Genomic DNA, 26,140 nt, shown 5'->3' with positions numbered 1-26,140 from the left:
TTTTCGCCATCGATTATAAAAGGCTATAAGAAATTGTGTAGAAATTCGTGTGCTTTGGCAATCATTAAGTTTGATACGGAACCACCTTAATATTTACAAAACACACATTATATTTTCCTTTAATACTTATTTTTTTTCATCAATTAAAATGAGAATAATCCATACAGGATGTGCAAACGTTTCAAAATCATGAGTTGAATAACGCTGACTCCGCCAGATTAAATATTAGAGCCTAACACAAAGCGGAGCGGCGACGCACTGGCGCCTACAAACCTAACTGGGATACTTCACGCATTGCGCAATGCGTGAAGTATCCCTGTTAGGTTTGTAGGCGCCAATACGCGTTTCGCGCTGGCTGCCCGCCTGCCGCGCCGCAGCGTGCCACGGCGCTTGAAGCAACTATTTCACACCAGAGGTATTGCACAGTATCATTCGAAACTGAAGGCGCTCTAATATATTAGTAATGGCAGGCATCCATCAAAAGTACGGAGCTTTCCTTGCAAAATAAATCAAGATACTACGGACCAAAAAGAGAGCAGTATTCCAAAAACTCACTAAGTCCTAAGTCCTAGCATCCGTAATAAGTATAATTAGCATAAGTTTAGCATAAACTTTATCGTCTGGCTGTAGCTTAATTGCATCGGCTATAAAAGGCTATAAGAAATTGTGTAGTCGGCTATAGAAGCTATTGGAAATCTTACAGCCGGCTGTAGGTCTGTGGCGTTTTGGAACACAGATTGTACTGTCAATTTTTACCCGGGCTACGCGACTCCCCTCTTGATATGAGCATCATTTTTTCCGCTTGATTCGAGGAAACTCCTTGACGGCAAATTCAAAAATATTTCTACTTAAATTGAATCACTTTTTCCAGTTTAGACGGAAAAGAACGGAACAAGAACTTGATAAAGATTTAAGAAAAACCATTAGGAGTAGTTTTGAACTTAACCAGTCAAGTTTCTGGACCAGTGGCGTGGCGTGCTTTGCGATACATCGATTGATCTGCTATTTGAACCTATGGAGAAGGATCGATTATCGGGGTGTTCGCAACGAACACATTAATAATCGATTCTTTACCATAGCTTCAAATGAGGAAATATCGATATATATCGAAGCACGCCACTGTTCTGAACCTCCAAGAGTGAGAGCGTCCAAGATAATGTCTAGGCAGTGCTCTTGCGGAAATGTTGCATGTGTGAGGAATTTGCGATTTGACTGTTGATGTTTGTGTAAAAGTTCGCGAGAAACACGATGGTGCCATTGGTTTTATCTGAAATTAACTCCCAAGCTCAAAAAAAGCTCTCAAGTTGAGGCCAAAATGGAGGGGATATCCCACGCCATTCTGAGAGTCCACCTCTACATCAAGACAAACTCTCCATGCAAAGATAGGAAGCAAATACATTAGCAGGGTTGCCGTGTTTTCAGTTTTGGAGTCCCCAAATAAACTGACAGCTCGGTCAATGCACTTGCTCCCTAGTTTTGCATGGAGAGTTTGTTTTGATGTAGAGGTGGACTCTCAGGGTAGGGCGGGATATCCCCGCCTCCATTTTGGCCTCACTTTGAGAGCTTTTTTTGAGCTTGGGAGTTGATTTCAGAGAAAACCAGTGGCACCATCGTGTTTCTCGCGAACTTTTACACAAGAATCAACAGTCAAATCACAAATTCCTCACACATGCAACATCTCCATTTATCGAAAGTCATCATTTTCTCTGCTCAGGTTTAGTCTTCACAGACGGACCTGTTTGGATGGAGCAAAGGCGGTTCTGCCTGAAGTACTTACGGGAAACAGGGATGGGAAAACCGAGGATGGACCATCTCATCGGCATTGAAGCAGCGGAGGTTGTCCAAGCTCTCCGCATCAAAATGCAGGTTAATGAATTTTTCAATTTTTTCTATCAAAAAGATACTTGTCGAGATGAGTGTGATCAATGCAAACCGTCTATAAAATGGTGTAAAAATTTCGACACTTCGCAGTTTTTTTATTTTAAAAACAGAATCATTCCTCTGTGGCAGTGTGGCATGATGTTGCAAAGTTATCAGTGTTTTTGTTTTCAAAAACATGAATACCGAAATTTTGAAATTTTGAGAAAAAACTTGGAGGTTAATTTTTTTTTTTTTTTTTTTTTTTTTTTACAAAAGCTACAGCATAGAGTAACCCTCAAAATCCAAATTCCAAAATGAATTCACGTCATAGGGGGATAAAATTAGGACATTTTGAAGAAAGGTGCTCTTGACTGTCTCAAAAATGCAAACTTTGAAAAATAGTTCTTAACCCGTTCGCCAGATATTCCAGGTGGCTCCCTTTTTCGTAAGACACCCTGTAGAGTATACCTAACCGCCAGGTACCAGGAAACAAAGTTGCCAGAGATTGACTTGGCAACAGTCAAACAATTTTTTTGTAATACTGCTTTTGAGATATAAATCTGTATTTTTGAGGAATATTCGAGAACTGCCAAATTTTCTCCGATGTAAAGTTTATTATGAGGAGAGTTGTGGATATTTTCTAATGTAATTTTCACATAATTTAGGTCTGATCGTGGATAAAATTCTCTAAAAAGTTCGAACAATGTCCCTGAAAAATCCTATTTTATCAAGGGAAATTTGGCAACTTCTGGATGCTCATACGGCGTATTTTCTACGCACGGCAGTGTTGGAATGCAGAGTGGCTAAATACAGTAAATTGGACTTATTTATGCTAAATGGAACTATGTGCAAGTAGAAAGATGGGGTGTGCTTGTTAGTGCCTTAAGAATGAATGGGGATTTTAAAGCGCCAGTGACGTCAGTGGCAACGAAGCCGTCTCCATTGTCGTTCTTCCTCGGCTTTAACTCATGAGCCCTGTCCACAACGATCTTGTCACATGTCCACGGCTCACGAGTTAGCGCTCAGTTCCCTTTGATTTAATGTAAAATCCCGCTTTTCCATTTTCTTAAAAGGAACTATGTCCACTATTACATTGTTTCTTATCCAGCACAGCACATCTTTCCACTTGCACATAGTTCCTTTCAGCATAAATACATCCAATTTGGTTTTGATTGCAGACGCACGGCTTCGTAAGTGTGCGAAATTTCTTCGACGTGGCCGTTCTGAACGTACTGTGGACGATGGTGGCCGGACAGAGATTCCATATCGAGGATCAAAGACTCTCAAAGCTTCTCAATTTGCTCCACCAACTCTTCAGGCTTGTTGACACGTCCGGAGGAGTCCTGAATCAGCTGCCCATGCTCAGGCACGTTGCGCCTGAAAAAAGCGGGTATAGGCAATTTAAGAGCATTCTCGACCAGATTCACGCTTTCCTGAAGGTGAGTGAAAGATCCCTTTGATATGTTGTCTTCGTCGCTACGGAATCGTATTTTAATTGTTGAAATCAATGGATAATTTGCAGGTGTTTAAAATTTGATGAATTCCGTGTTTGAATGGACGCTACCAAGTGAGCCGAACACGAGGATACCCTTGGTTTATAAATTGAAGGTTTCAGGACATTTTGTCAACGATTTTTTGTCCGCGCACCTTTTTTGTCCCGTAATTTACGCCCACACGTAAAATCAGCAACAGTGACTTGGTTCAAGCGTTATATTTTAGTCGGTATGTAAAATTATATAGACAATATGGATATGAGAAATTGAGAGAGAAGGAGGTATTGTTATGGTTGCTCATTTTCTAAACGAAATGTTATTACTTTCTCCTTTTGAATCATCTTTTTAAATTGTCATTGGTAAATATTTGGTTTTATTTCTATCTTTAAAATATTCGACGTACAATATACCTTATATGTGTCTAGGTACTTTTTTATTTTTTTAATTTTTTCTTTACGAAATTATTACTTCATTTTGAAAACATTTATATTTTTAAAACGTGACAAATATTTGTAAAACCTTTTCCAAGTAACATTAATCTCAATAAGCCGCAGTTGTGCCGACAGAGACTGCAAAAATGAATAAAAGAGGGAAAAAACCAAGAAGCACGCAATCTTTAGTTTTAACCCATTTGTACATCGATCTTTTAGAGTCAAATACGTCAAATTTCGATCGTTTGGTTGCGCATACCCCTCGCTGCAGCACAATAAAAGCACAAAATGTAAAAGGAAACATTTAAGTGCTTTGGAAATCATTAAATTTGACACAGAACCACCAATATTTAAAAAACACACTTTATATTATTATTCTCATTTGATAAATCGATACATATTTTTCCCCGTCAATTTGAATGAGAATAATCAATGCAGAGTGTGCAAACATATCAAAATCCTGATTAGTTAAAAAACGCTGACTATGCGAGTATTAATCAGAGAGCGGAGCGGCGTGCTGCCAGCGCGAGAGGCTCACTGGCGCCTACAAACCTAAGTGGATACTTCACGCATTGCACAATGCTTGAAGTATCCACTTAGGTTTGTAGGCGCCGTAGAGTAGCGCCACACATAGAGTCGTAATGTAAATGGGAGAGGCTTCGGTCACTCTTTCGATATATTTTTGATCCAAAATGGTGATGTAACATATGTAGTAAATTCTATCCTCTTTGTTTATATCGGATCGGATCCTCGGGTATCGAAAACAATCAAATATGTATCGAAAAAGTGACCCGGAATTGACAAGAGTCTTAACATTTGACACTTTTTTTCGATCATGTTCGACACGACATGACATGTTCGATCCAAAATGGCGGTTTGGAATACGTAGTAATTCCTATCTACATGTCTGCTCGACGAGTTCCGAGACCGGTGTGCGCCGAGTTCGGGTCCTTTTTTCGATACATGTTCGATCCAAAATGGCGGTGTTGATTACGTAGTAATTCCTATCTTATTTGTTTACATCGGTTGGCCGAAACCCAATGTATCGAAAACAATCGATTATATATCGAAAAAGTGACCCGGCGTCACACAGAAGTCTCGGGATTCGGGACCTGGAAAATGCTTAAATGTGGCGCCAGCTCTCCCACCTACATACATTACGACTCTGTGTGCCCTATGAGAAAAATAAGGGAATGGGGCTTCATTATTTCCTCTTTAATTATCACCAGGAATCTGTGGACGAACACCGAGAGAATTTGTCATCTAACATGTACGAGGCGAACGACCTAATGAGTGCTTACATCCGTCAAATAGAGAGCAATAACGAAACTTCTAAGTCTACTGCCAACCCTTCAGAGTTTTCAGGTAAGAGGATGCAAAATAATTATACTTTAGCGTTATGATTATTTTATTAAAGGGCAGGGCCGGATTTAAGGGGTGGCCACATGGGCCGCGGCCCATGGCGAGAACTTTTGCAATTTGTTTAAATGTAGGTGTAAAAGAAATCGGATTCAGAAAAAAATTACAAACGAAAAAAAGCGGCAAAATCACTCATTTCCTGAGAGTGTAGTAATTTCTAATTTTGTCGTCTTTCGGTGATATAAGAGACAGCACCTTAAAATTAGTCGAGTTGAGAGAGAAACCAAATTTGCAATTTGGCCTGGAGCGGCGCGGCGCAGAGAGCAATGATGACGAGAACTTGAGATAAAAAGGAGAAGCCCTCGGCGCGGCGCGGCGGTCGGCATGTAACACATACTAGCGCCTACAAGACTACATGAATACTTCACACATTGCGTCAAACACAGTGCAGTCAGCAGCGGTCGGCGTGAAACGCACAGCGCCTACAAGACTATAGGAATACTTCACGCATTGCGCCAAACATAGTGCGTTCAGCGCGGCGCGGCAGCGGAAGTTGTTGGCGGTCGAAACGTTTGTTTAGTTTTGTTTCCTGTAAGTTTTTTATTATTTCTCACCTCTGTGTCATTTGAGATATTATTGTTTAATTTATTTTTGGCTTGTAGCTCGATTATTGTTTCAATCATTTTACGTTGTTCTATGAAAGCCAGCCAAATTGGCATTAAAATGTTATTAGTAATCTCCCCCTTTTCTTTGGGCCTCTGAATTTGACCGTGCACTGAACAGTTTGCGGGGGTTTGGATTTTCGTTTTACAGAGGAACAACTACTGGTGATTCTTTTGGATCTGTTCATGGCTGGTTCCGAGACGACAAGCACAACACTTGACTTCATCATCCTCTACCTGGTTCGATTCCCGGAGTGCCAAAAAAGGGCGCACGATCAGTTGTTCTCAGTCACGGGCTTCAACCGAGAACCAACCCTTAAAGACAGACCAAGGTACGATCATTCAATGTTTTGCACCGATATTCCTTAGATCGTTTCCAGACAAAAGAACTTCCGGTGCCTCTCAGCACCAGAGACAAGAAACCCTCCACAGGCCTCTTGGCGACAGGTGGAAGCTTTTACTATTGGAGATTCAATAATTCCTTATGGAAAATTATAAGGGAGCAACAGTCATCACCCTAATTTCGACTGTTAACCTACCTACATGGCGGATGATGAGCTTCGGGTGACGTCATGAGCCAGACAAGTTTCCCAAACTTCGGCTTATTTTCAAAACCAGCTGCCAACACGTCGTTAAACATCAACCATGTAGGTGAGTCAACAGAAGAATGATGAAGTCCCGAAAGTAAAAGCTTCCACGGTTACCAAGATACCAGTGGAGTCTCTTGTCTCTGTTCTGCACGCATAGCGTACTGTACATTTTTCAGTATATTTTTTCTCGACACTTGAATTCAAGCACCCCTAATTATTTATTCCATCACAAAAACTATTGCTATTTTCGAAAAATATGATTAATACCTTTCGGCGTTTCAACTTTCAGCCTATGTTACATTGATGCTTTTATCTCTGAGGTACAGAGACATGGAAATAACGTCCCTCTGGGAGTTTCTCATAGAGCCGTTGAAGATACCAATTTGAACGGTTTTACGATTCCTAAGGTGAGTATCTTCAAAATCATTTTATAGCTCCTCATTCGTTAAGTTTTGAGATTAGACTATCCGTGGGCAATTAAAACAAGAGGTTGGTTCCAACGCACGAACTTACGTAGGTTGGAGAGCGTTCACCGCACTAACATTTTTATTTATGGTAAGATCATCACTTGTTGACAGTACAGAACGGAATGAATCACTGAGAAGTACACAACTATTATAACATGGAGCTAATGCTATCAGCTGTTTTGATATGACATTCCATCATGGAGTAATGTATAGGGCTCATGCTATACAGGGTGTTCGAAAAGTCCCCTCCCCCCCTCTAACTTTTGACCTAATTGAGGTAGAGATTTGAAACTTGGAGGGTGTTCTTAGATCAAAGGGAGCTACTTTTTGACCCCCTCAAAATTTTGGGGGCCCCCCTTGGGGGGGTTACGGACCCTAACTTTTTTTTTTCAAATGGGAAGACCCCCTTTGTGATACCTCGTTCGAAAGAGCATAAAAAAAGAAAAATTTTCGCGCAAACCCGAAGTCATTATCTCAAACCGTTTCAAAATGGCGGCCGGTCAAAGTTCAAAATGGCCGAAAATTGGCACCTCTGCTATTTGCGCATGGATTTGCTTGAAACTCGGTATCTGGGGGTATTTTGGCACGAGAAAAACGAATTTGACGTTAGATTTTTAAAAAAACCCTAATTTTTCAAAATGGCCGCCGGTTTAGGCTCGAAATTTTGACAAACTCGATTTTTTGCCGATGGATTCACCTGAAATTCGGTATCTGGGGGTATTTTGACCCGAGAAGAACGAATTCGACGTTAGATTTTTAAACAAACCCTCATTTTTCAAAATGGCCACCGATTAAAGTTCAAAATTGTCAACAATTGGCAACCTCGACTTTTTGCCGATGGATTCGCCTGAAACTCGATGTTTGGGGGTATCTGGGTGGGAGAAAACGATAAGCTGAGAATCCTGAAGCTGAAGCTTGAAATTTAACAGGAATCCATCGGCAAAAAGTCGAGGTTGCCAATTGTTGACAATTTTGAACTTTAATCGGTGGCCATTTTGAAAAATGAGGGTTTGTTTAAAAATCTAACGTCGAATTCGTTCTTCTCGGGTCAAAATACCCCCAGATACCGAATTTCAGGTGAATCCATCGGCAAAAAATCGAGTTTGTCAAAATTTCGAGCCTAAACCGGCGGCCATTTTGAAAAATTAGGGTTTTTTTAAAAATCTAACGTCAAATTCGTTTTTCTCGTGCCAAAATACCCCCAGATACCGAGTTTCAAGCAAATCCATGCGCAAATAGCAGAGGTGCCAATTTTCGGCCATTTTGAACTTTGACCGGCCGCCATTTTGAAACGGTTTGAGATAATGACTTCGGGTTTGCGCGAAAATTTTTCTTTTTTTATGCTCTTTCGAACGAGGTATCACAAAGGGGGTCTTCCCATTTGAAAAAAAAAAGTTAGGGTCCGTAACCCCCCCAAGGGGGGCCCCCAAAATTTTGAGGGGGTCAAAAAGTAGCTCCCTTTGATCTAAGAACACCCTCCAAGTTTCAAATCTCTACCTCAATTAGGTCAAAAGTTAGAGGGGGGGAGGGGACTTTTCGAACACCCTGTATAATGAAAGGGCACTTCATACTCAAAGAACTTTGAATAAAATTTTTGAACGTGAACTGGTATTTAACTTAAAAACGTGATTAAGTCCAACAGTTTCACGAAGGAAGAGTAAATTATGTGAAAGAAAAGCTTACCATCATTTCATACAGTGCCAATCATCATTCAAAGCACAAATCTTAACAAACACTAAAATTTTACAATGTAACAAATAAAATTTCAATATTGACAGTTATCAATAATATTGTCGACCTTATCGCCATTTTCATTCAATATTTTTCAGGATAGCGTTGTTTTCACTAACCTCTACCGCATGAACATGGACAAACATTTTTGGGGAGACCCCCACGAATTTAGACCGGAGAGATTTCTAAATTCAAGTGGGCAACTTTCCAATCACGAGCGATTCATGCCTTTCGGCCTGGGTGAGATACACTCTCAGATAATTTTTTTTTAAAAACCTTTTTGAAAGCAAAATCAAAATGAGTTAAATGGGTTAGCAACGTGTCACGCAGTGCACGCAATTTTGCAATTTGCCATTTTGAGATGAACCAAACGGAATTTGAGCGAACAACTTTAATAACTAGTCCCCTAGTTCCCTTAAAAATGACCATTCTCATACAAAGTACTCGTGAAAATTATTTGAGTGATTAAAGTTTGACAAAATTTACTTTCGAACATGAAAGAGAAAATTTTCAGCGCTAAGATTTGAGTAGAATGTTCACTACACTTTGTAAAAAGGGAGAACGAGTAACCTTTTTGGAAGCAAAATCAATCTGAGGTAAATGGGTTAGCAACGTGTCACACAATGCACGCAATTTTGAAATTTGCCATTTTGAAATGAACCGAACGGAATTTGAGCGAAAAATGTTAATAACTAGTCCCCTAGTTCTCTTAAAAATGACCATACTTAAAAAAAAAAGACTCATGAAAATTATTTAAGTGATTGAAGTTTGACAAAATTTACTTTCAAACATGAACGAGAAAATTTTCAGCGCCAAGATTTGAGTAGAATGTTCACTCCGCTTTGTAAAAAGGGGGAACTACAGTCCCTTACAGTCCCCCCCCCCCCCCCGGAGAGTCAAGACAACACCCCACATGGAGTCACAAACGGGAATAAAGATTACAGAAATTGAACGTTTTTCGTAATCTTTGATCGGCCCATTCTCGAATTCCTTTTTTCGTTCCTTCCCTCATTCCGTTTGTTCCTTGCCGAACCCGTATTTCCCCGGTCCATTCCAGATTATAATCTTTGCAATCGGTGAAATTGTAATCTTTATTCCCGTTTGTGACACTGTGAAGGCCTAAAATACGGGAACCAATCAGAAATGGATTCACGTTGTCTTGACTCTGTATAAAGGGACTCTAGGGGGAACGAGTAGTTGTTTTGATATGAAATGTTTATTTTTCAGGTCCTCGAAGATGCTTGGGAGAATCCCTCGCCAGGGGTACCCTTTTCGTATTTGTGGCTTCTATATTAAATAACTTCGTCATCACGTTACCAACTGATCAGGAACCACCGACCCTGACAGGTGTTGACGGAATCACATTGACGATACAACCTTTTAAAGCAGTTTTCACCTTACACCATTGATGATACAATTTAGTTTAGATGTAGATCTCAAAAAAGTGTAGAAATTGTAAATGCTAGTTTTTTTGTGAAAATAAGATCGCGCCACATGCTGTTTTATCTCCCAATCGAAATTGATACATTCCACAAAAACGCACAGCCGCACAGTGGAGCGAGTCAGTAGGAGAGGTCGGACAAAATTTGGAAACTTTTGACGCTCATAACTCCGTTCATACAAAATTTTGAGGTTCTAAAAGTGGTTCCATTGATTTACCCGTGAAATTTTCTTCCAGATGCCCCCCTTATAGTTTAAAATGTGACGAAGTAAATATCAAAATTTGCAGTTTTAGTCAAAAATTTCATGTCCGACCTCTCTAATTGACTCGATCCACTGTGAGGCGGTTTCAGCAAGATGCCGATACGTATCGCAGTGACGGGGCGAGAATTGCGATACATCGATTGTTATGTCATTTAAACCTATGGAAAAGGATCGACAAACAGAGTATTCGCAACGGACACCTTAATAATCGATTCTGTACCATACCTTCAAATGGAAAAATGTCGATTATCGATCATTCACGCCTCGCGCCTGACCCGTGCTTCTCCTTCCTAAAAAAAGAGAAGGATTTCTCACAATATTTGCCTCACATTTTTCCACAGTGAATTGAAGTCAAAGACTCATCTTTCGAAGGAAATGACCCTCGTCTCTGATTCTGAACAAAATCGAAAATCTCGTGCCTCAAAGTACAGTTTCGCTAGCTTCCGCCTAAATTGGGTCCTGTGGACTGACATTGTCATAAATATTTGCCAGGAATACTTAATTTGATAAGCTATTTATGCACCCAGAAGCGTCGTTCAGCTGTCTATGATGATGAGCTGGAATACGGCGGGAAGAATTGGAGTAGACAAAATCTCTGTATCACATGCCGATCCAATTTTTCAGGATTGACTCTGCTTTCACCAAAGTTTCATCTTTCTGAAGCATAAAGTTAAAAATTTCGGATTAGAGCTGAAGAAAAAAACACCTTGGTATGACGAGCGAAAAAACTTCATAGAGAAAGAATTGTGTAAAAAAACTCGGGGATAATGGTGACATAGACTCAGAGCGAAGTACCGTGTAATATTTTTCAGAGAAAAATTAATTAAAAAACGTAATTTAGGCTCCTAAATTTTTCACCGCTTTGCTAATGATTTTTTCTTTTAAATTCTTGATCTCCAGTTATTCACGATTTCTTTGCGAGTTTTTTAAAGTTAAAAATTTCAAACTTGTGAAAGTTACCCGTTTCAATTTTTTCAAAAAGTTATTTTTAGAGCTGTGCCTCGTGAGAAAGAAAAATGTGTGATAAAACACTTGATTGAACTGTTCATTTCAAAGGGACTGAGAGGCGAAGATTATGATTCATATTTATCTAGGAAAGCTAATTTTTAGTAATGTTAACTCAGATAAAAAAATTTACGCATTTTTAGAGTGACTGAGTATCAGCTGAGTTCAGTTCAGCATTGAAATTAAATTCAAGATCCAACATATCAGAGCATCTGCCCTCCTTTAAAAGAGCGTGAATTTATTTGGAGTGGGATTTTAGTAGCGTGTGTTAAAATTTAAAATAGCCTCCGTATAATTCTTTAAAATCATATTCGGTAATTACAACGGTGAATATTTTCCTCTTGGTAGTTTCGGTGTATTTTTGCTGACATTTACACGGAATAAAAATGAAGTTGATTTAACATTCTGATTTTAAAAAAAGTGCGCGGGAACTTATGAAATGCTGAAATACCCGCTACAGCAGTTATTTTAGCAATGCCAAGATGTAAAACTAACTGCTGTGGCAGGTAATTCAGAATTTTATTAGTTCTCGCACACATTTTTTACATCCAGAATGTTGAATCCCTCTTCACTTTTTTTCGGCGATACATTTATAATATTCTCTCTGTACGAAAAATTGCGGAAACTACAAAGGCGGCTAAAAATCAATAAATAGGTACCTTGAAAAAACAATATCGGACGTAATCCTCGCCAAGAGACACGTTCTGTTCCCGATAGAAGCATGACACAGGAATTCCGTGTAATTTTACATTTTTCGTCATCCATTTTGTGAATTTAAAATCTCGGTTTGGGCCAGTCTCGGAATCCAAATTTACCTTGTGAGCTGGGTGAAAGAACAGACACATTAACATACAGAGTAAAGTAATTATAGCCCTTTAGGAATGCATGTAAAATATAAGTGTAAAATGGAAGTTGTGTAGTAATACAATGCATAGCAAATATAACGACATCTGATATAACGACCATCGGCGTGGCGTGCTTTGCGATGTATCGATTGATCTACCATTTAAACCTATGGAAATGAATCGATAAATGGGGTGTTCGCAGCGAACACCTTGATAATCGATTCTTTACCATAGCTTCAAATGGGGAAATATCGATAATCGATCATTCACGCCACGCTATTAACGACCTATCGGACACGACGACGACGCAATTTGACCGGTCCCGGCTGATGTCCGATTTAAGCAATATAATTACATATTGTTTATGACGAAATCGTATAAAGCGACATATCGGCCTTAGCGACGGACTTTCCTTGAAAGTTTGGTCTAGGCTATCGATTACAACATCCGGAGCATTGCTCAGTGAGGCAATGCAGTTTTAGTTAGTTAGTTAGTTAGTTAGTTAGTTAGTTAGTTAGTTAGTTAGTTAGTTAGTTAGTTAGTTAATATATTTTAAGATATTCAGCGTCACAGGCTATTAACGTCTTTAAAGAGAATTTTGAAAATGGGTGTATATATGCTCTTTATTTAAGACTTTGCTTTATGTAGCACGTTTTCAGTGGGAATAATCCATTTAGCGTGCGCAAAAACTCCATCTTACAATTAGTAACAAGTTCTTTTTATTTTTTTTATTTTTGATTTTTTGCCTTGTATGATGGGACTATGGCCTTCATGCATCGGCACAAACAACAAAGCAAGATGAAAACTGCTCAACTCCGCCCGTTTGAAAAATATAGTGCCGAACACAATACGGTTGGCATGGGACGCAGATTAGCGCCTACAAAACGGTGGGAATACTTTAAGCATTGCGCCAAACACAGCACGGTCGGCTCGGTCGGTTTCAAACGCATATTAGCGCCTTCAAGACTGGAGGAATACATCATGCATTGCGTTAAACACAGCACGGTCGGCTCGGTCGGTTTGAGACGCATATATAGCGCTTACAAGGCTGTAGGAATACTTCACGCATTGCGCCAAACACAGTGCAGTCGGCGTGTAGCGCACATCGATGGCTAGGTAACAACACCGCTTTTCTGCAAACGGACGAATTTGCAGAATAAAGAGAAAATTCTCAAAATGTTCAAAGAAGCTCGGTAAGTTTTGACCCCGCACAGTGGATTGAGTTAATCGGAGAGGTCGAACATGACATTTTTGACTAAAACTGCAAATTTAGATGTTCATTTCGCCACATTTTAAATTTTAAGGAGTGCTTCTAGCAAGAACAGGAACCCCAGGGAAACAGCGTTGCCATTTTTTAAAGTCGTAACCTTCAAACATCCATAACTTTCGCAGAAATGCAGTTACAGAGCTCGTATTTATACCAAAAGATGCAAAAAATTACGTTCTATCGACATATGCCAAAGAAATTTTAATTTGACTCCATTGTTGCCACGTTATGGCCATTTTTGTAATTTTCGTAATTATTTAAAATCACGTTACCGCCTAAAAAAGTGTTTGCGGTTGATGGGGATTGAATAAAAACCTGTCGGAATTATTGTTCGTTCGATTCCGCATCCATCGATATATTATACTTTTCTGAGAGACTTAGGGAACACGAGTTATAGCGATTTAAAAATTCGGCAACACGCCCGATACCCCGATATTGACGCTCGTTTCGGTACGTTTCGCAACTCCGTGTTAAAGCAAAACGCCTAGACCAAACAAAATTCGAAAAGTCAGTTCATGTTTTGCGCTTTTTTGAAACTTTCACGTGATTTTAGGAATTCAAGTAGCGGCGGTGTTGCCGGTTTTCAATGAAAACCACCGCTGCGATCACAATTTAAAGTAGTACTCATTTAATCTTATCCAGCTACATTTGTTAACCTAAACTGACCATTTGCGACATGGTGTTGACAACATTGCCTAATTTCCGTCGGAATTCGCGTTGAGGCGGAGTTGCCAGTTTTCATGGAAACCGCCACCGCAATCACAAAAAAAAATGTATTACTTATTTAGTCACGTTCAGCCTTATTCTGTAGTTGGAATTGTTTATTTATCGAATCGATGGGTTCCTCTATCTCCCTGCAACGGCAGTGGTGACCGACAGTAACGAGATATCGATATTGTATAGAGATCAAGAGCAATGGATCTAGGCCCCTCACCAAAACTACTCATCGGACCGCTTGAGTGATTCGGTAGCTTTAAATTTCGATATCTCGTTACTGTCGGTCACCACTGCCGTTGCAGGGAGATAGAGGAAACCATCGATTCGATAAATAAACAATTCTAACTACAGAATAAGGCTGAACGTGACTAAATAAGTAATACTTTTTTTTTGTGATTGCGGTGGCGGTTTCCATGAAAACTGGCAACTCCGCCTCAACGCGAATTCCGACGGAAATTAGGCAATGTTGTCAACACCATGTCGCAAATGGTCAGTTTAGGTTAACAAATGTAGCTGGATAAGATTAAATGAGTACTACTTTAAATTGTGATCGCAGCGGTGGTTTTCATTGAAAACCGGCAACACCGCCGCTACTTGAATTCCTAAAATCACGTGAAAGTTTCAAAAAAGCGCAAAACATGAACTGACTTTTCGAATTTTGTTTGGTCTAGGCGTTTTGCTTTAACACGGAGTTGCGAAACGTACCGAAACGAGCGTCAATATCGGGGTATCGGGCGTGTTGCCGAATTTTTAAATCGCTATAACTCGTGTTCCCTAAGTCTCTCAGAAAAGTATAATATATCGATGGATGCGGAATTTTCACGAGGAAATCAATGGACCCACTTTTAGAACCTCAAAATTTTTATAAACGGAGTTTTAAGCTTTTAAAGTTCCCAAAATTTGTCCGACCTCTCCTACTGACTCGACCCACTGTGCCCCGCCGCATCAACCACTACGATGAAAAATAAGAACCTCATCTTTAATTTTTTCGCGGGTCAATGACCTTCCTTTGCACGTTTCTTTGAACGAAGCGACGGTTTTTATGTAATTTTTGACCTCACCTAAAATTGACCATTTGCTGACGATGAAGTACCCTCCTTCTGGGATTGACGGAGCAAAACCTGCGTCTCTTAAAACACGACAAAAATAGTCTCGTTTAGGTTGTAAAATTGTGGATAGGTTTTCAAGGTAGCAGTCGGGTGTGCCCAGAAGAGATAGCTCATGCTCCAAACACCTCGCCGTCGCTTCCTGTAACGAGAACACACGCTTATTTATTATTGGCTGATCTTTTTAATTAAAAAAAAAGCGAATAAAGAAAAAAAAGATAATTAGAAATTCTATTGAAACAAAACTAAAGAACCGTTGTTTCATGCCTCAAAATATAAGACATCGAGGAAAAAATTAGCGCAAAACTTCGGTTGATATGGGAATGAGCTACAAAGTAACCCAAGCTACCAGCGGGCCGATTATTGAAATTGATAGACAAAGCTATAGACAAAGATGACATAGGGGGTATAAAGCAATCCTAATGGTTGAAACGAGTGGTTCTCATAGACTAAGGGGGGAAATGATAGACTAACTGTCGAGTCTCTCGTGGGTTGCCGTTAGTTAGTTAATTACATACCTCCTTTGTCCATTGCAACCTCCCAAAACAGGGTTTATTCAATAGGATCCCTCCAAATCCATTTTGTCCTCTTTGTCTATTGCTTCGTCAATCAATTACAATAATCAGTCCGCTGTTGATCCTAGAGTTTCCCAAGTGTTTCATTGATCTCTAACATGAATTCATCTCAAAATAGACCGATTTAAATAACAGTTATAATAATTGGTCTGTGTTTCACCTACTGTATATTAAATGAAAGTAACTTGAGGACAAACGTCTTTTTCTCTGTTATAAAGTTGGTTTACTTTTCAAACAATGAAATTTTTCTTATTTTGTCCTGGCTAGCCTCCGGTTTTTATTTGCCTCTCAAAGTATAAGTCTCCTAGAAACAGTAAAGTAAAATAAAATCAAGCATTGAAGTAGGCATGAATAACAGGAATGTTCACTTGGGTTTTTTTTAAATGAAAAAAAAAAAATCTCAATTTTAAATTAGTAAGCATGAATGAACTCATGATGAAAACTTTGTAACGAAATGTTTCAATTACTGCTCGAATAATATTGTTCAATTTGGTTGGCATAAGTTTGCTTTTAAGAGCAAGACGTGAAAGCGAGCTCTGGGGAGCAGTTTCAGCAATGATTACGAAACAAAAATTTGCTTTTGTCTTTTTGATTTGGATTACATTTTGCAGTAAGGAACCAATAATTCTGGCCTATTTTAGAAACAACATACGTGCCATTGGTTTCCCTCTGCAGATATGTGGTTTTATGGGAGAGCCAGATATAGTGGTTCCTTATTGCAAAATGTAATCCATTTATCAGCGTGAATTTGGTTCGGTAATACCTGGACAAAAGTGGTCCCACAGTGCACACAGTTTTGGTGAACCGTGAAAAGATTTTTCATTAATTCAGCAGGACAATACACCCATCCGACTTTCAAACCAGTCGCACTGAATATTTTACCAGCTGAGCCAATGGTGATCGTCCTATCCCACATTCCCTCTAGTGTTGCTGTAACATTTCACACGTTCAGAATTATTTTCTGGTTTAATTACTTTTATCATTTTAGGTACTGTGTAAAGGGATATTTTTACTTTTTTCAAGTGTGGAAGTTCATGAATTACGAAACACAAAGTAATTAAATTCTTTACTGCTTTTACCCTGTCATTCATCCCTTTTAGCGCTTATTGAGGCGCAGACAAATTGCTACTTGTTATTGTTAATGACCATTTAATGTTATGCCACGGCAATAAATCACAACGTGCTACCAATCAGGCCCGCACAATGCTATCCCTGAAAATCTAAAAAAAATTGAGTATGTGTGATCGTCCACAGAGAATGGGACCCCAAGGAAAACGCGAGAGCCAATTTTTCAAAGGATCTATTTTTGCCCCTTCACGGCAACACTCTATTATACCGAAGAACAAGTTGCAAAGAAGTTCAATAATTTTGATTATAGAGTGCAGGATGCATTAAATCGAACACTTTTGGGCTAAGGGACGTACTTCGCTCAAAGAGACTTCTTAAAATTTTTCTAAGGACCTCGTCTTTCAACTCGCAATCTCTATAACCCCTTGAACCTTCCCCTCTCCATCCTTTGAGCTTTCATAAATACGGTTTAGTTCGATTTTTCTGGAAATTTTGATCGTGCCAAAATATTTTTAGAACACTCCCTTAAAAGAACTAGCATCTCAACCATTAGCTTCCTGTTGTTAAAGTCTCTTCTTCCTTGGACGACCACATTCCGACTGCGGTGCAGTATATCTTTGAGTATACCTGAACCAAAGTAACGCCACAGCGAACACTGTTCTGATGAACTACAAGCAGACTCTCCATTAATCTGGCAGGACAATAAGCCCATCCTATTTTCAAACCGGTCGCACTGAGTATTTTACCGGCCGATCCTATGGTGATGGTTCGTTCCCACATCCCTGGTAAAGAAGCTATAAAATGTTGAGAAATATGTGTTACAGAAAAGTTTGATTCTTTCGGAGTTGATAGCACTACTTAAATTACGAATCCCAGAGTCAGAGCACCTACAATATTTTCCACTTTCTAAGTGCACCACAACACATACATAATAGCAGCAGACTTTGTAGGAACGATATCCAGGTGCAACTCCCAAACCACGTTTTTGAGTTTGCGATGTTGCAGATTTCCTGTCATTTTTTTTCAAATGAAGAACCACTCAACGACAATTTTTAAAAATCTCCGTGATTTTTCTTTTCGAAGCAAAGACAATTCTGTAACAACTTCAAAGAATTATGTTGATACGTTCTCCTTCAAAAAAATAAGGTAGGAGCGGAGATTTTTAAAAATCCGCAAATTAGATGCGCAGTTTAGGAGTTTTGCCATCTACTTATGGTGCACTTGAGCGCTGGAGTTTTAGAAGTATCATAAACTAAATAGTTGCTTACCCACAATGCATTCACTCTGTGCAAGGCTCAAAATGTTCTATTTCTACAAAAATTGGTGAAAAGTTATATGTTTTTTCATAACCAGGAAAATTATTGATCATGAGGTCATTTTGTTTGACTGAATATTACTCTTCGTATCGAATTCAAAACCTTGGCCAGAAAATCGTGTGTTTTGATCATTCAAATGCCACTTAATTCAAGCTTAACATTAATTAAATACAAAAAAAAAAATCCAAAAAAAATTTAAAAAATCACTTACCCATCCTAATGTGTTTTGCAGGTTTGTAGACGAGCCATTCGTATACTTCGTCAGATATACATATCACATCATGCTTCTTGCATAAATCAGCGATTAACTGAAGTTCATCATGGGTAAATACTTTGCCCAAGGGGTTATGTGGTGTGTTCAGAATAAATAATTTGGTTCTGCTGTTGAATGCTCTCGCCAATTCGTCAGGATCCAGGACCCAGTCTTTTGAGCTCGCATAGTTAGGGTTGCTACCTTTCTGTGTAAAATCAAAATGATGACAGAAAATTTAGCCAACATTTTTGAAGCGCCATTATTATTGACGTATTTTTTATTGTCGAGTATGTGTTTTTAAAACAACAGGTCATAAAAATTGTAATGATCCCTCATTCTGGAAGATTTAAATTCATAAGTTGACTGCCCTTTCGGGCCCTAAGAGCTTCATGGCGCAGCTCCCAAAATGACAGGCATGTCTGTACTCTCCCATAGAGTAACATAGAGTCGTAATGTAAAAGAGAGAGTTGGCGTCACTTTTAAGCATTTTCCAGGTCCCGAATTCGGAATACCAAGACTTCTCGGCCGGGTCACTTTTTCGATACATGATAGATCGTTTGCGATACACGGGACCGAGTATCCCAAACCGCCATTTTGGATCGAACGTGTATCGAAAAAGTGACCCGAGCTCGGCGCACACCGGGCTCGGAACTCGTCGAGCAGAACATGGCGCCAGCTCTCCCATTTATAATACGACTCTACGTGATCTATGATATGAATGGTGATCCAACGAGTTGAATGGGTCGATCGGTCATACTAAAGGCTATAGGGCGATTTGTCCACCCTTTTTCGTCTATTTTTAAATATCATCCATGGTTAATATAGTCGATGAAATTCGTCCAAATTTTTTTTGCCTAAACAAATATCTCAATTCTTTGGCTCAAAAATTGAATCTCGTCCAATGGATGAGTTGTTACCAAAGATGGTGGACGATATTAAGACTGAGTTTATCAGAAAGGAACCAACCCACATTAAGTTGAAACTGAGACAGAAACGTGATTTCTTGTGGCCAGTTCGGGCCTGCGTTTTAAATAATGAAATTGCAATAATTCACACTGGAACTGCGAAGGTTTCATTGCCAAAGAACTTAAAGAGCATGATCTCGGCTAAACGCGCCTTCAGTTTTCAATGATACTCTACGCTTTGCCACGGGGTTAGTTAAGTTGCCTATTCGAATCAAACCCAATGTACTCTCCCAATATAGGAACTCCATAGTCAAAAGTGTACGTACATTTCTTAGAGGAACGAATACCGGAGTGGCGCCCGTAGAAACCGTCATTGGCACGTAACAATCGAAGTAAGGTTCGACAATGATGACTTCATCTCCAGGACCAGCGAATCCGTGGATAGCACAGAAAAGCGCCTCGTAGCCACCAATGGTAGCTAGTACCTCCGACTGCGGGTCTATTTTTCTTCCAAGCAACTTTCCGTAGAGCTCGCTGATGGCCTTAACTAGACGAGGATGACCCTGTGAAAATTGTCAATGCAGAAAAAGTCTCAAATTACCGCTACAGAGAATGCGAAATTGAGCCTACCACAATGCATTTTCCTTGTCGAAATTTTACTTGGAATACACTGGAACAAAAACACATTGAATCTAGAGTCCAGACTCTTAAAAACATCGACAAGAAAAAGGACTCTTGGTTCAATCAGATTTAAGCTTAAATCAAGAACCAAGCCTCTTAATTTGAGCGGATTTCCTTTTGATTTAAGCTTAAATCTGATTGAATCAAGAGTCCTTTTTCTTGTCAATGTTTTCAAGAGTCTGGACTCTAGATCCAATGTGTTTTTTTGTCCAGTGTACGATGACTTTTCAATGACTTGTGGGTGGTTTCACGATAACTGGAATAGTTTTGTCGCCGTAACAGACAACACACTTTTCGGTCATATTTTTAGTAGAGATGATAATCACTCGAATTTTTTTTTGCATTAATCTTCAAAGGGTTACGTATTATAACGCTTTCTAATTATTTATTGCGCTACTTCTCAATTTATATTATGTAAATTCCGAAATTGTGCTGTCTGTTACACGGTAAAAAATCACCGTGACAGACAGCACATTTTCGGCCATTTATATATTGAAATTAATAAGTAGAGCGATAAATCTTTGAAAAGCATTATAACAAGCAGCCTTGTGTAGATTAATGCAAAACAAATCGAGTGATTATCATTACTACTAAAAATATGACCGAAAAATGTATTGTCTGTTACGGCGACAAAACTATTCCAGTTATCGTGAAACCACCCTTATGCTGATTATCGCCCTGGTAAAAATTGGCAGTAGAATGTGTGCTCCAAAATACTATTGACCTAAAGCCGGCTGGTGTGAAATAGTTGCTTCAGACGCCGTGGCACGCTGCGGCGCGGCGCGGCGGGCGGGCAGAGAGCGCGAAACGCGCATTGGCGCCTACAAACCTAACAGGGATACTTCACGCATTGCGCAATGCGTGAAGTATCCCTGTTAGGTTTGTAGGCGCCAGTGCGTCGCCGCTCCGCTTTGTGTTAGGCTCTAATATTTAATCTCGCGGAGTCAGCGTTTTTCAACTCATGATTTTGAAATGTTTGCACATCCTGTATGGATTATTCTCATTTTAATTGATGAAAAAAATATGTATTAAAGGAAAATATAATGTGTGTTTTGTAAATAAGAAGGTGGTTCCGTATCAAACTTAATGATTTCTAAAGCACACGAATTTCTACACAATTTCTTTTAGCCTTTTATAGCCAATGGCGATAAAGTGTAAAGCCCGGCGATAGGAACTGTAGCCCGACTGTATACTTTTGTATAGCTTCGTAAAGCCTGGCTGTATGATTTGCTCCGCTTTCTACAGTCAGCTATATGATTTTCAAAAGTCTTCTTTAGTCGGCTATAAGAACTCCTATGGTATTTTGAAACGCAGCTCCGATCGCCAATTTTTACCAGGGCGATGTTCAAAGTGCGAGACCACTTATCTCCTTGTGCGACGCGTTGTAGACTTCCGGTCATACTTTATATTTTTTCCCATCTAGGAAAACTAGTCAACGTAATTTCTTGGAAACTTTCTTGATTTTTCTGCTCTGTTAGTAAAAACTTCTGTAAAAACTTCAAGTTTTGAAGTTGACTTGATCTTCATCGAAAAAAAAAAAAAAAAAAAAACTAGGAGCGAGGAGTTTGAAACATTGCAATGGAGATCCGTGGGTGCCGCACTTCAGCCATCGTCAAAGTTTTTTTCTTGATCGGGAAGTTTTTAAGTTTATTTAAAGTAATTTAAGTACAACAGCACAACGCAAAAATCGTGTTTGAGAAAGCGACATGCTTCCCACGTGCCCAGGTAGCACGGCGCGGTGTGACGAAAATATTAAAATAATGTTGCGATTTAATGGAATAAAATGGCTATTTTTGAACCGTGAAATCGCAATATGTTACATCTTTTCGTCAATGAATGCCGATTTGAAACAAACAACATAGTGAGTTCAATGTTCAAAAAAGGTAGGCATTTGTCCGTGCAAAATTTGCAACTCATTTCAATAAGATTGAAATAAGAGGAACCCCTTCAATTAGTGAATTGGCAACATACGCTACACTGCAGTGCAATAGAAATTTCATACTGTGTAATTGCAATTAAGTCGGCCTCCAGTGCTGTAGTGCTGCCGTGCTAAGGAAAAACACCGTATGAATCTTCAGGCGTTGCCGAATTTCCTTCGATATAAAACACGCGTTTCCTGGTAAACTTATAAATATTTTCGTTCCAATTTTTCCGATAATTTCGTGCGCAATATTACCTGAAGTTCCTGAAATTTTCAAGGGAAAATATTCGTAACCTACCGCAAAAATAAACATTTTATCGGAGGAAATTTGGTAACTCTCGAGTGTTCATACGGCGTTCTTCCTTAGCACGGCAGTGTAGTGGTTGGTGGTTGTAGCGCGCTATTGGTCCTGATCAGGAGGTCCCAGGCTCGATTCCCAAGGAAAACTGCGCATCAGCCCCATCGATTCCAATGTAAATCGCAATTTTTGAAACTTCGCATCTCTTAACCGGTGTAAGACAGCACAACCAAATTTTCCACACAAACGAAACAGTAAATGGAGATTTCCAAAGCCGCCACTAACTCGATTTTACCAAGGATGTGAGTTAAGCACCTTTTGGCTCTGGTCTACCTGCTGATAAAGACTGTTGATAAATTTTTCCCATGACGCACTGGAAAAAAAAAAAAAAAAAAAAAAAAAAAAACTCATTGAATCTAGAGTCCAGACTCTTGGAAACATTGAAAAGAAAGTGGACTCTTGATTTAATCAGATTTAAGCTTAAATGAAAAGGAAATCCGCTCAAATTAAGAAGCTCGGTTCTTCACTGAAAAAAATGAGTTAGCGTCAGATGACTAAAAATTGTTTCTATACACTAACTCAAATTGTGTGATTTGGACACACATGATTTTTGGTTTCTGTACACTAACCACTATTAGTGCTGGAAACTAATTCCGCTACTCTAATTCGCATTCGGTAGGGTTGGGTCAACCTAACCTCAAAACTTTTTTTTATTGAGAGTTTAGTGGCTTCTATTCCTTTAGGAATCTACAGCCATCTATAGGCACTATTTACTGTCCGAAGACATCAGGGAATTTGGTAGACATCCATGCTCGGGCTTACAAATTTTCACGGATTAAGGCCGAGCGAATTCTGCTTACAGATCCACTCGTCAGTTCCATGAAAATTTGTCGCCACCACCGGGATTCGAACCCGGGACCTATTGACCTAGAGTCAGACGCGCTAACCACTAGGCCAACCTGGCCTTCTGAAATTACGGGAGAACACGAACTATAGAAGTAAGCAGTAAGTTCACAGGTTTTCGTAAAATATAAACTGAACGCGGAACGCTTTAATCGCAATTTAATACAGAAGATTGACGACTCCAACGAATATCATGCTTGTTTACGTTTTGAATCGAACAGACGATTTCTAACCTTAACAGGTTTATTTATGTTGCTTTCGAACGTTTTCAAGAAAGAGAGGACACTATAAATCATACCGGGAGTATTTACATTGTCAAACGAGCCCGAAATTTCACATTTTAATTGATTTTCACGAGCTGACGCGATTGAGGCTGTTGTACCGACGCCACTTTTTTGAAACTAAATAAATGTAACGGACAATGTGGCAGTTAGCGTTGAGGGCGAATTAGTTTGACCCGAAGGTGAATTTGTCTTACCACAGCGCTAATTTTACAGCTAGTGCTGTTTTCCAATTCTGGTTCGCGCTCTAGTAAAGTGAAGTCAGCGTATGAAGCGAATTGATTGGTGCTTCAGTACAATAAATTAGTTCTGAAGCCTAATTTTGATTCTACTTGGCGAGAACTTACCAAATTAGTTCTCAACGCTAACTACTTTTTTTTCAGTGTTGATTTAAGCTTAAATCTGATTGAATCAAGAGTATTTTTTCTTGTCGATGTTTTTAAGAGTCTGGACTCTAGATCCAATGTGTTTTTTTTTTCCCAGTGTGGACAAACTCCTGCATAATATCTTCATGGAAACGATAGCGGAGTTAAAGTCTTTGACCAGACTGAATTGAGCGTAAAGGATTCAAATAAAAAAAATTTTAATTTTTTTTTTAAAAAAATATAAAAACCTGCGTTAAGATTTTTAATTATACTTACAAAACCACGTGTGTATTGATGCATAAGATGATCCGACTCTTTGTCGACGACGTCAGCGATATAATTTGTTAGATACGCCGGAAAAGCAGGAAAGTCCGGAAATCCTGAGCTCAAATTACATTCCGGCTTGTAGTCCATCGCCAACTGTCGATACTCGATCCTTCAAGAGGAGAATCAGATGACAAGCATATGTCATTACGGGTAAACATAAAATTTAATGCGTTGGAAGGTACCATCAACCATAAGTCATCTACTAAAAATAATGCGCACTATAAAATACAAACTCTAAAATTTGATTCAAGTTTTCAAAGATTGATTAGAGCGTTTTGAAGATTTCAAAATCGAATGTCAATGCTATGTGCGTAGGTATATTGTTTGAAAGATGAGGCAAGCCTTGACTACGGTTAACGGAGATTCAAAAGGATTTCAAAGGTAATTGTGAACGGGTGTGTGCAATCGGACCTTATGTCTTCTGGAAAGAAAATTTTCCCCAAACATTTTGCAAAAGCTGAAAAAAGTTTTCCAACAAGCTTAAGCTTTTTGTCTCGGGACTTCAGTCCTTCAATTTTTGAGCTCTCAGAGTCAAATTTGCACTCAAATTTCCAGACATTCTATTTTAATGTACCTACTTAAGAAATGACGAGGAAAATTTCCCCCGAGGATCAGATATCCCTTTTCGCAGATCCTGTGAGAATTGAAAGTTATTTGCTTCTTATACATATTATAATATTAAATTTATTAAATCTAAATTAACCGTGAGGATATATTTTACAGTCAAAATATTCAATTCAATCAATAAGCATATGCTTATGGAACCCGATTTCAATCACTCGTAAACATTGAAGTATGATATTTCACGCGTATATGAAAGAAAAACCTTTGCTTCACTAAAGTATTGAAGCATATTATTTGGGTAGAAAACAAGGCGGCGAGGGTGCAGAAATCATAGTTTTTTCCCGATAAAGGAGGTCACTAAAATGGTTAAAAAGACCCCACACTATTAAAGCATACATGTAACAATAAATTAAAATGTAGTGTCTACTTACCACACACAGTATTCGGTGCCTTCATATCTTTTTGGAAGTCTAAATTTATTATCCATTATAACGACCAGGGGGTAATCGACGGTTTGGATGAAATTAATTAATCAAATGTCTTGCTAATTCAGAATCTGAAAATATAAAGTATAATACACGTACTGATTCTTTGATTTCTAATGAGTGATATATGGATAACATCGCCATTTACCACCAGGATTTTGCCAAAAAATACTTGACATTGAAATGTAAATTAATGAATCAATTAATTACACATAAGCGGATACTTAAAGAAGAAAAAATCATTGATGGCTCTAAAGATCTACCAATTATTCTTATTGTCTATTGGCACCATGGTCTTTACTTTATTTAAAAAAATTATGGGTCTTGCTTTGAAGAACTTAGTTCTATGACAATTAAACTTCAAAGGAAAGTATAAGAAATTCTCAAATTTCACCTATAAGTTTAAAGATATACATTATTAGTGTTCCTACTGTGCGTTTATAGACACTTGCGATGAAATCACAAAAATTTAAGTTAAACTTAACGCTTTTTAGCTGTATGGATGGTGCCTTAAGCAGAGGAAAATTTGTATGCCGAATGATAATCCGAGGGAGGTAGCTCATATATGTGCTGTAGCGCCAAAAAGGTAATGCAAATGACCCTAAAAAATCACAGCATTGTTGCAAATATTCGCAAATATCTTATATTGATATCTACATTTGCAAATATAAAAGGACCTCTTATAACCATCTAACCACGTCGTGAATTTTTGAATATGTTTTCGCACAACATTGCAGTGCAAGGGAAAGCGTTGTGAACCTCGAAGATGCATGCAAACAAGAGAATAGTTTGTAGTATGGCTTACCGAAGTTAAAGAAAAATAAATTTAAAAAAAAAAAAACATAACACTCTTCGTGACTGAAAAAACCCCAACGGTAACACTCTTATCAACAACTAACTCTGTCAGGTTTAAACACAAGTACCCACTTCAAGCTACTAAAACTTCATTTTGCTGCCGATT

At 38.8% G+C, this 26,140-nt stretch overlaps 2 protein-coding genes across 5 annotated transcripts in view; one reads left to right on the top strand and one right to left on the bottom strand.

Moving 5' to 3' along the window:
- LOC109037742 (methyl farnesoate epoxidase) overlaps positions 1-10,002 on the top strand; it is a 26,679-nt gene extending 16,677 nt beyond the window's left edge. For all 3 annotated transcript variants that reach the window (XM_019052549.2, XM_072305184.1, XM_072305185.1), the window contains exons 3-9: positions 1,715-1,866; positions 3,039-3,299; positions 5,014-5,149; positions 5,957-6,137; positions 6,685-6,802; positions 8,692-8,833; positions 9,821-10,002. In XM_019052549.2, the coding sequence (XP_018908094.2) occupies positions 1,715-1,866; positions 3,039-3,299; positions 5,014-5,149; positions 5,957-6,137; positions 6,685-6,802; positions 8,692-8,833; positions 9,821-10,002 (1,172 nt within the window). The remainder of the gene's footprint in view (positions 1-1,714; positions 1,867-3,038; positions 3,300-5,013; positions 5,150-5,956; positions 6,138-6,684; positions 6,803-8,691; positions 8,834-9,820) is intronic.
- On the bottom strand, positions 2,455-26,140 carry LOC109037743 (kynurenine aminotransferase). 2 transcript variants are annotated; one of them, XM_072305186.1, is made up of 9 exons: positions 25,985-26,140; positions 25,126-25,250; positions 24,080-24,239; positions 19,681-19,917; positions 18,408-18,654; positions 16,576-16,742; positions 15,193-15,379; positions 11,962-12,125; positions 2,455-3,237 (listed from the first exon to the last, which is right to left on the bottom strand). In XM_072305186.1, the coding sequence occupies exons 2-9, from the start codon at positions 25,179-25,181 to the stop codon at positions 3,223-3,225; spliced, it is 1,233 nt and encodes a 410-aa protein (XP_072161287.1). In that variant the 5' UTR covers positions 25,182-25,250; positions 25,985-26,140; the 3' UTR covers positions 2,455-3,222. The 2 variants fall into 2 exon arrangements, with proteins under 2 accessions (XP_072161287.1, XP_018908095.2); XM_019052550.2 differs by lacking the exon at positions 2,455-3,237 and adding an exon at positions 9,952-10,954.

Source organism: Bemisia tabaci, chromosome 10 (genome assembly GCF_918797505.1).
Source record: "Bemisia tabaci chromosome 10, PGI_BMITA_v3".
Classification (NCBI taxonomy): domain Eukaryota; kingdom Metazoa; phylum Arthropoda; class Insecta; order Hemiptera; family Aleyrodidae; genus Bemisia; species Bemisia tabaci.
This window is presented reverse-complemented; position numbering and strand designations above follow the sequence as displayed.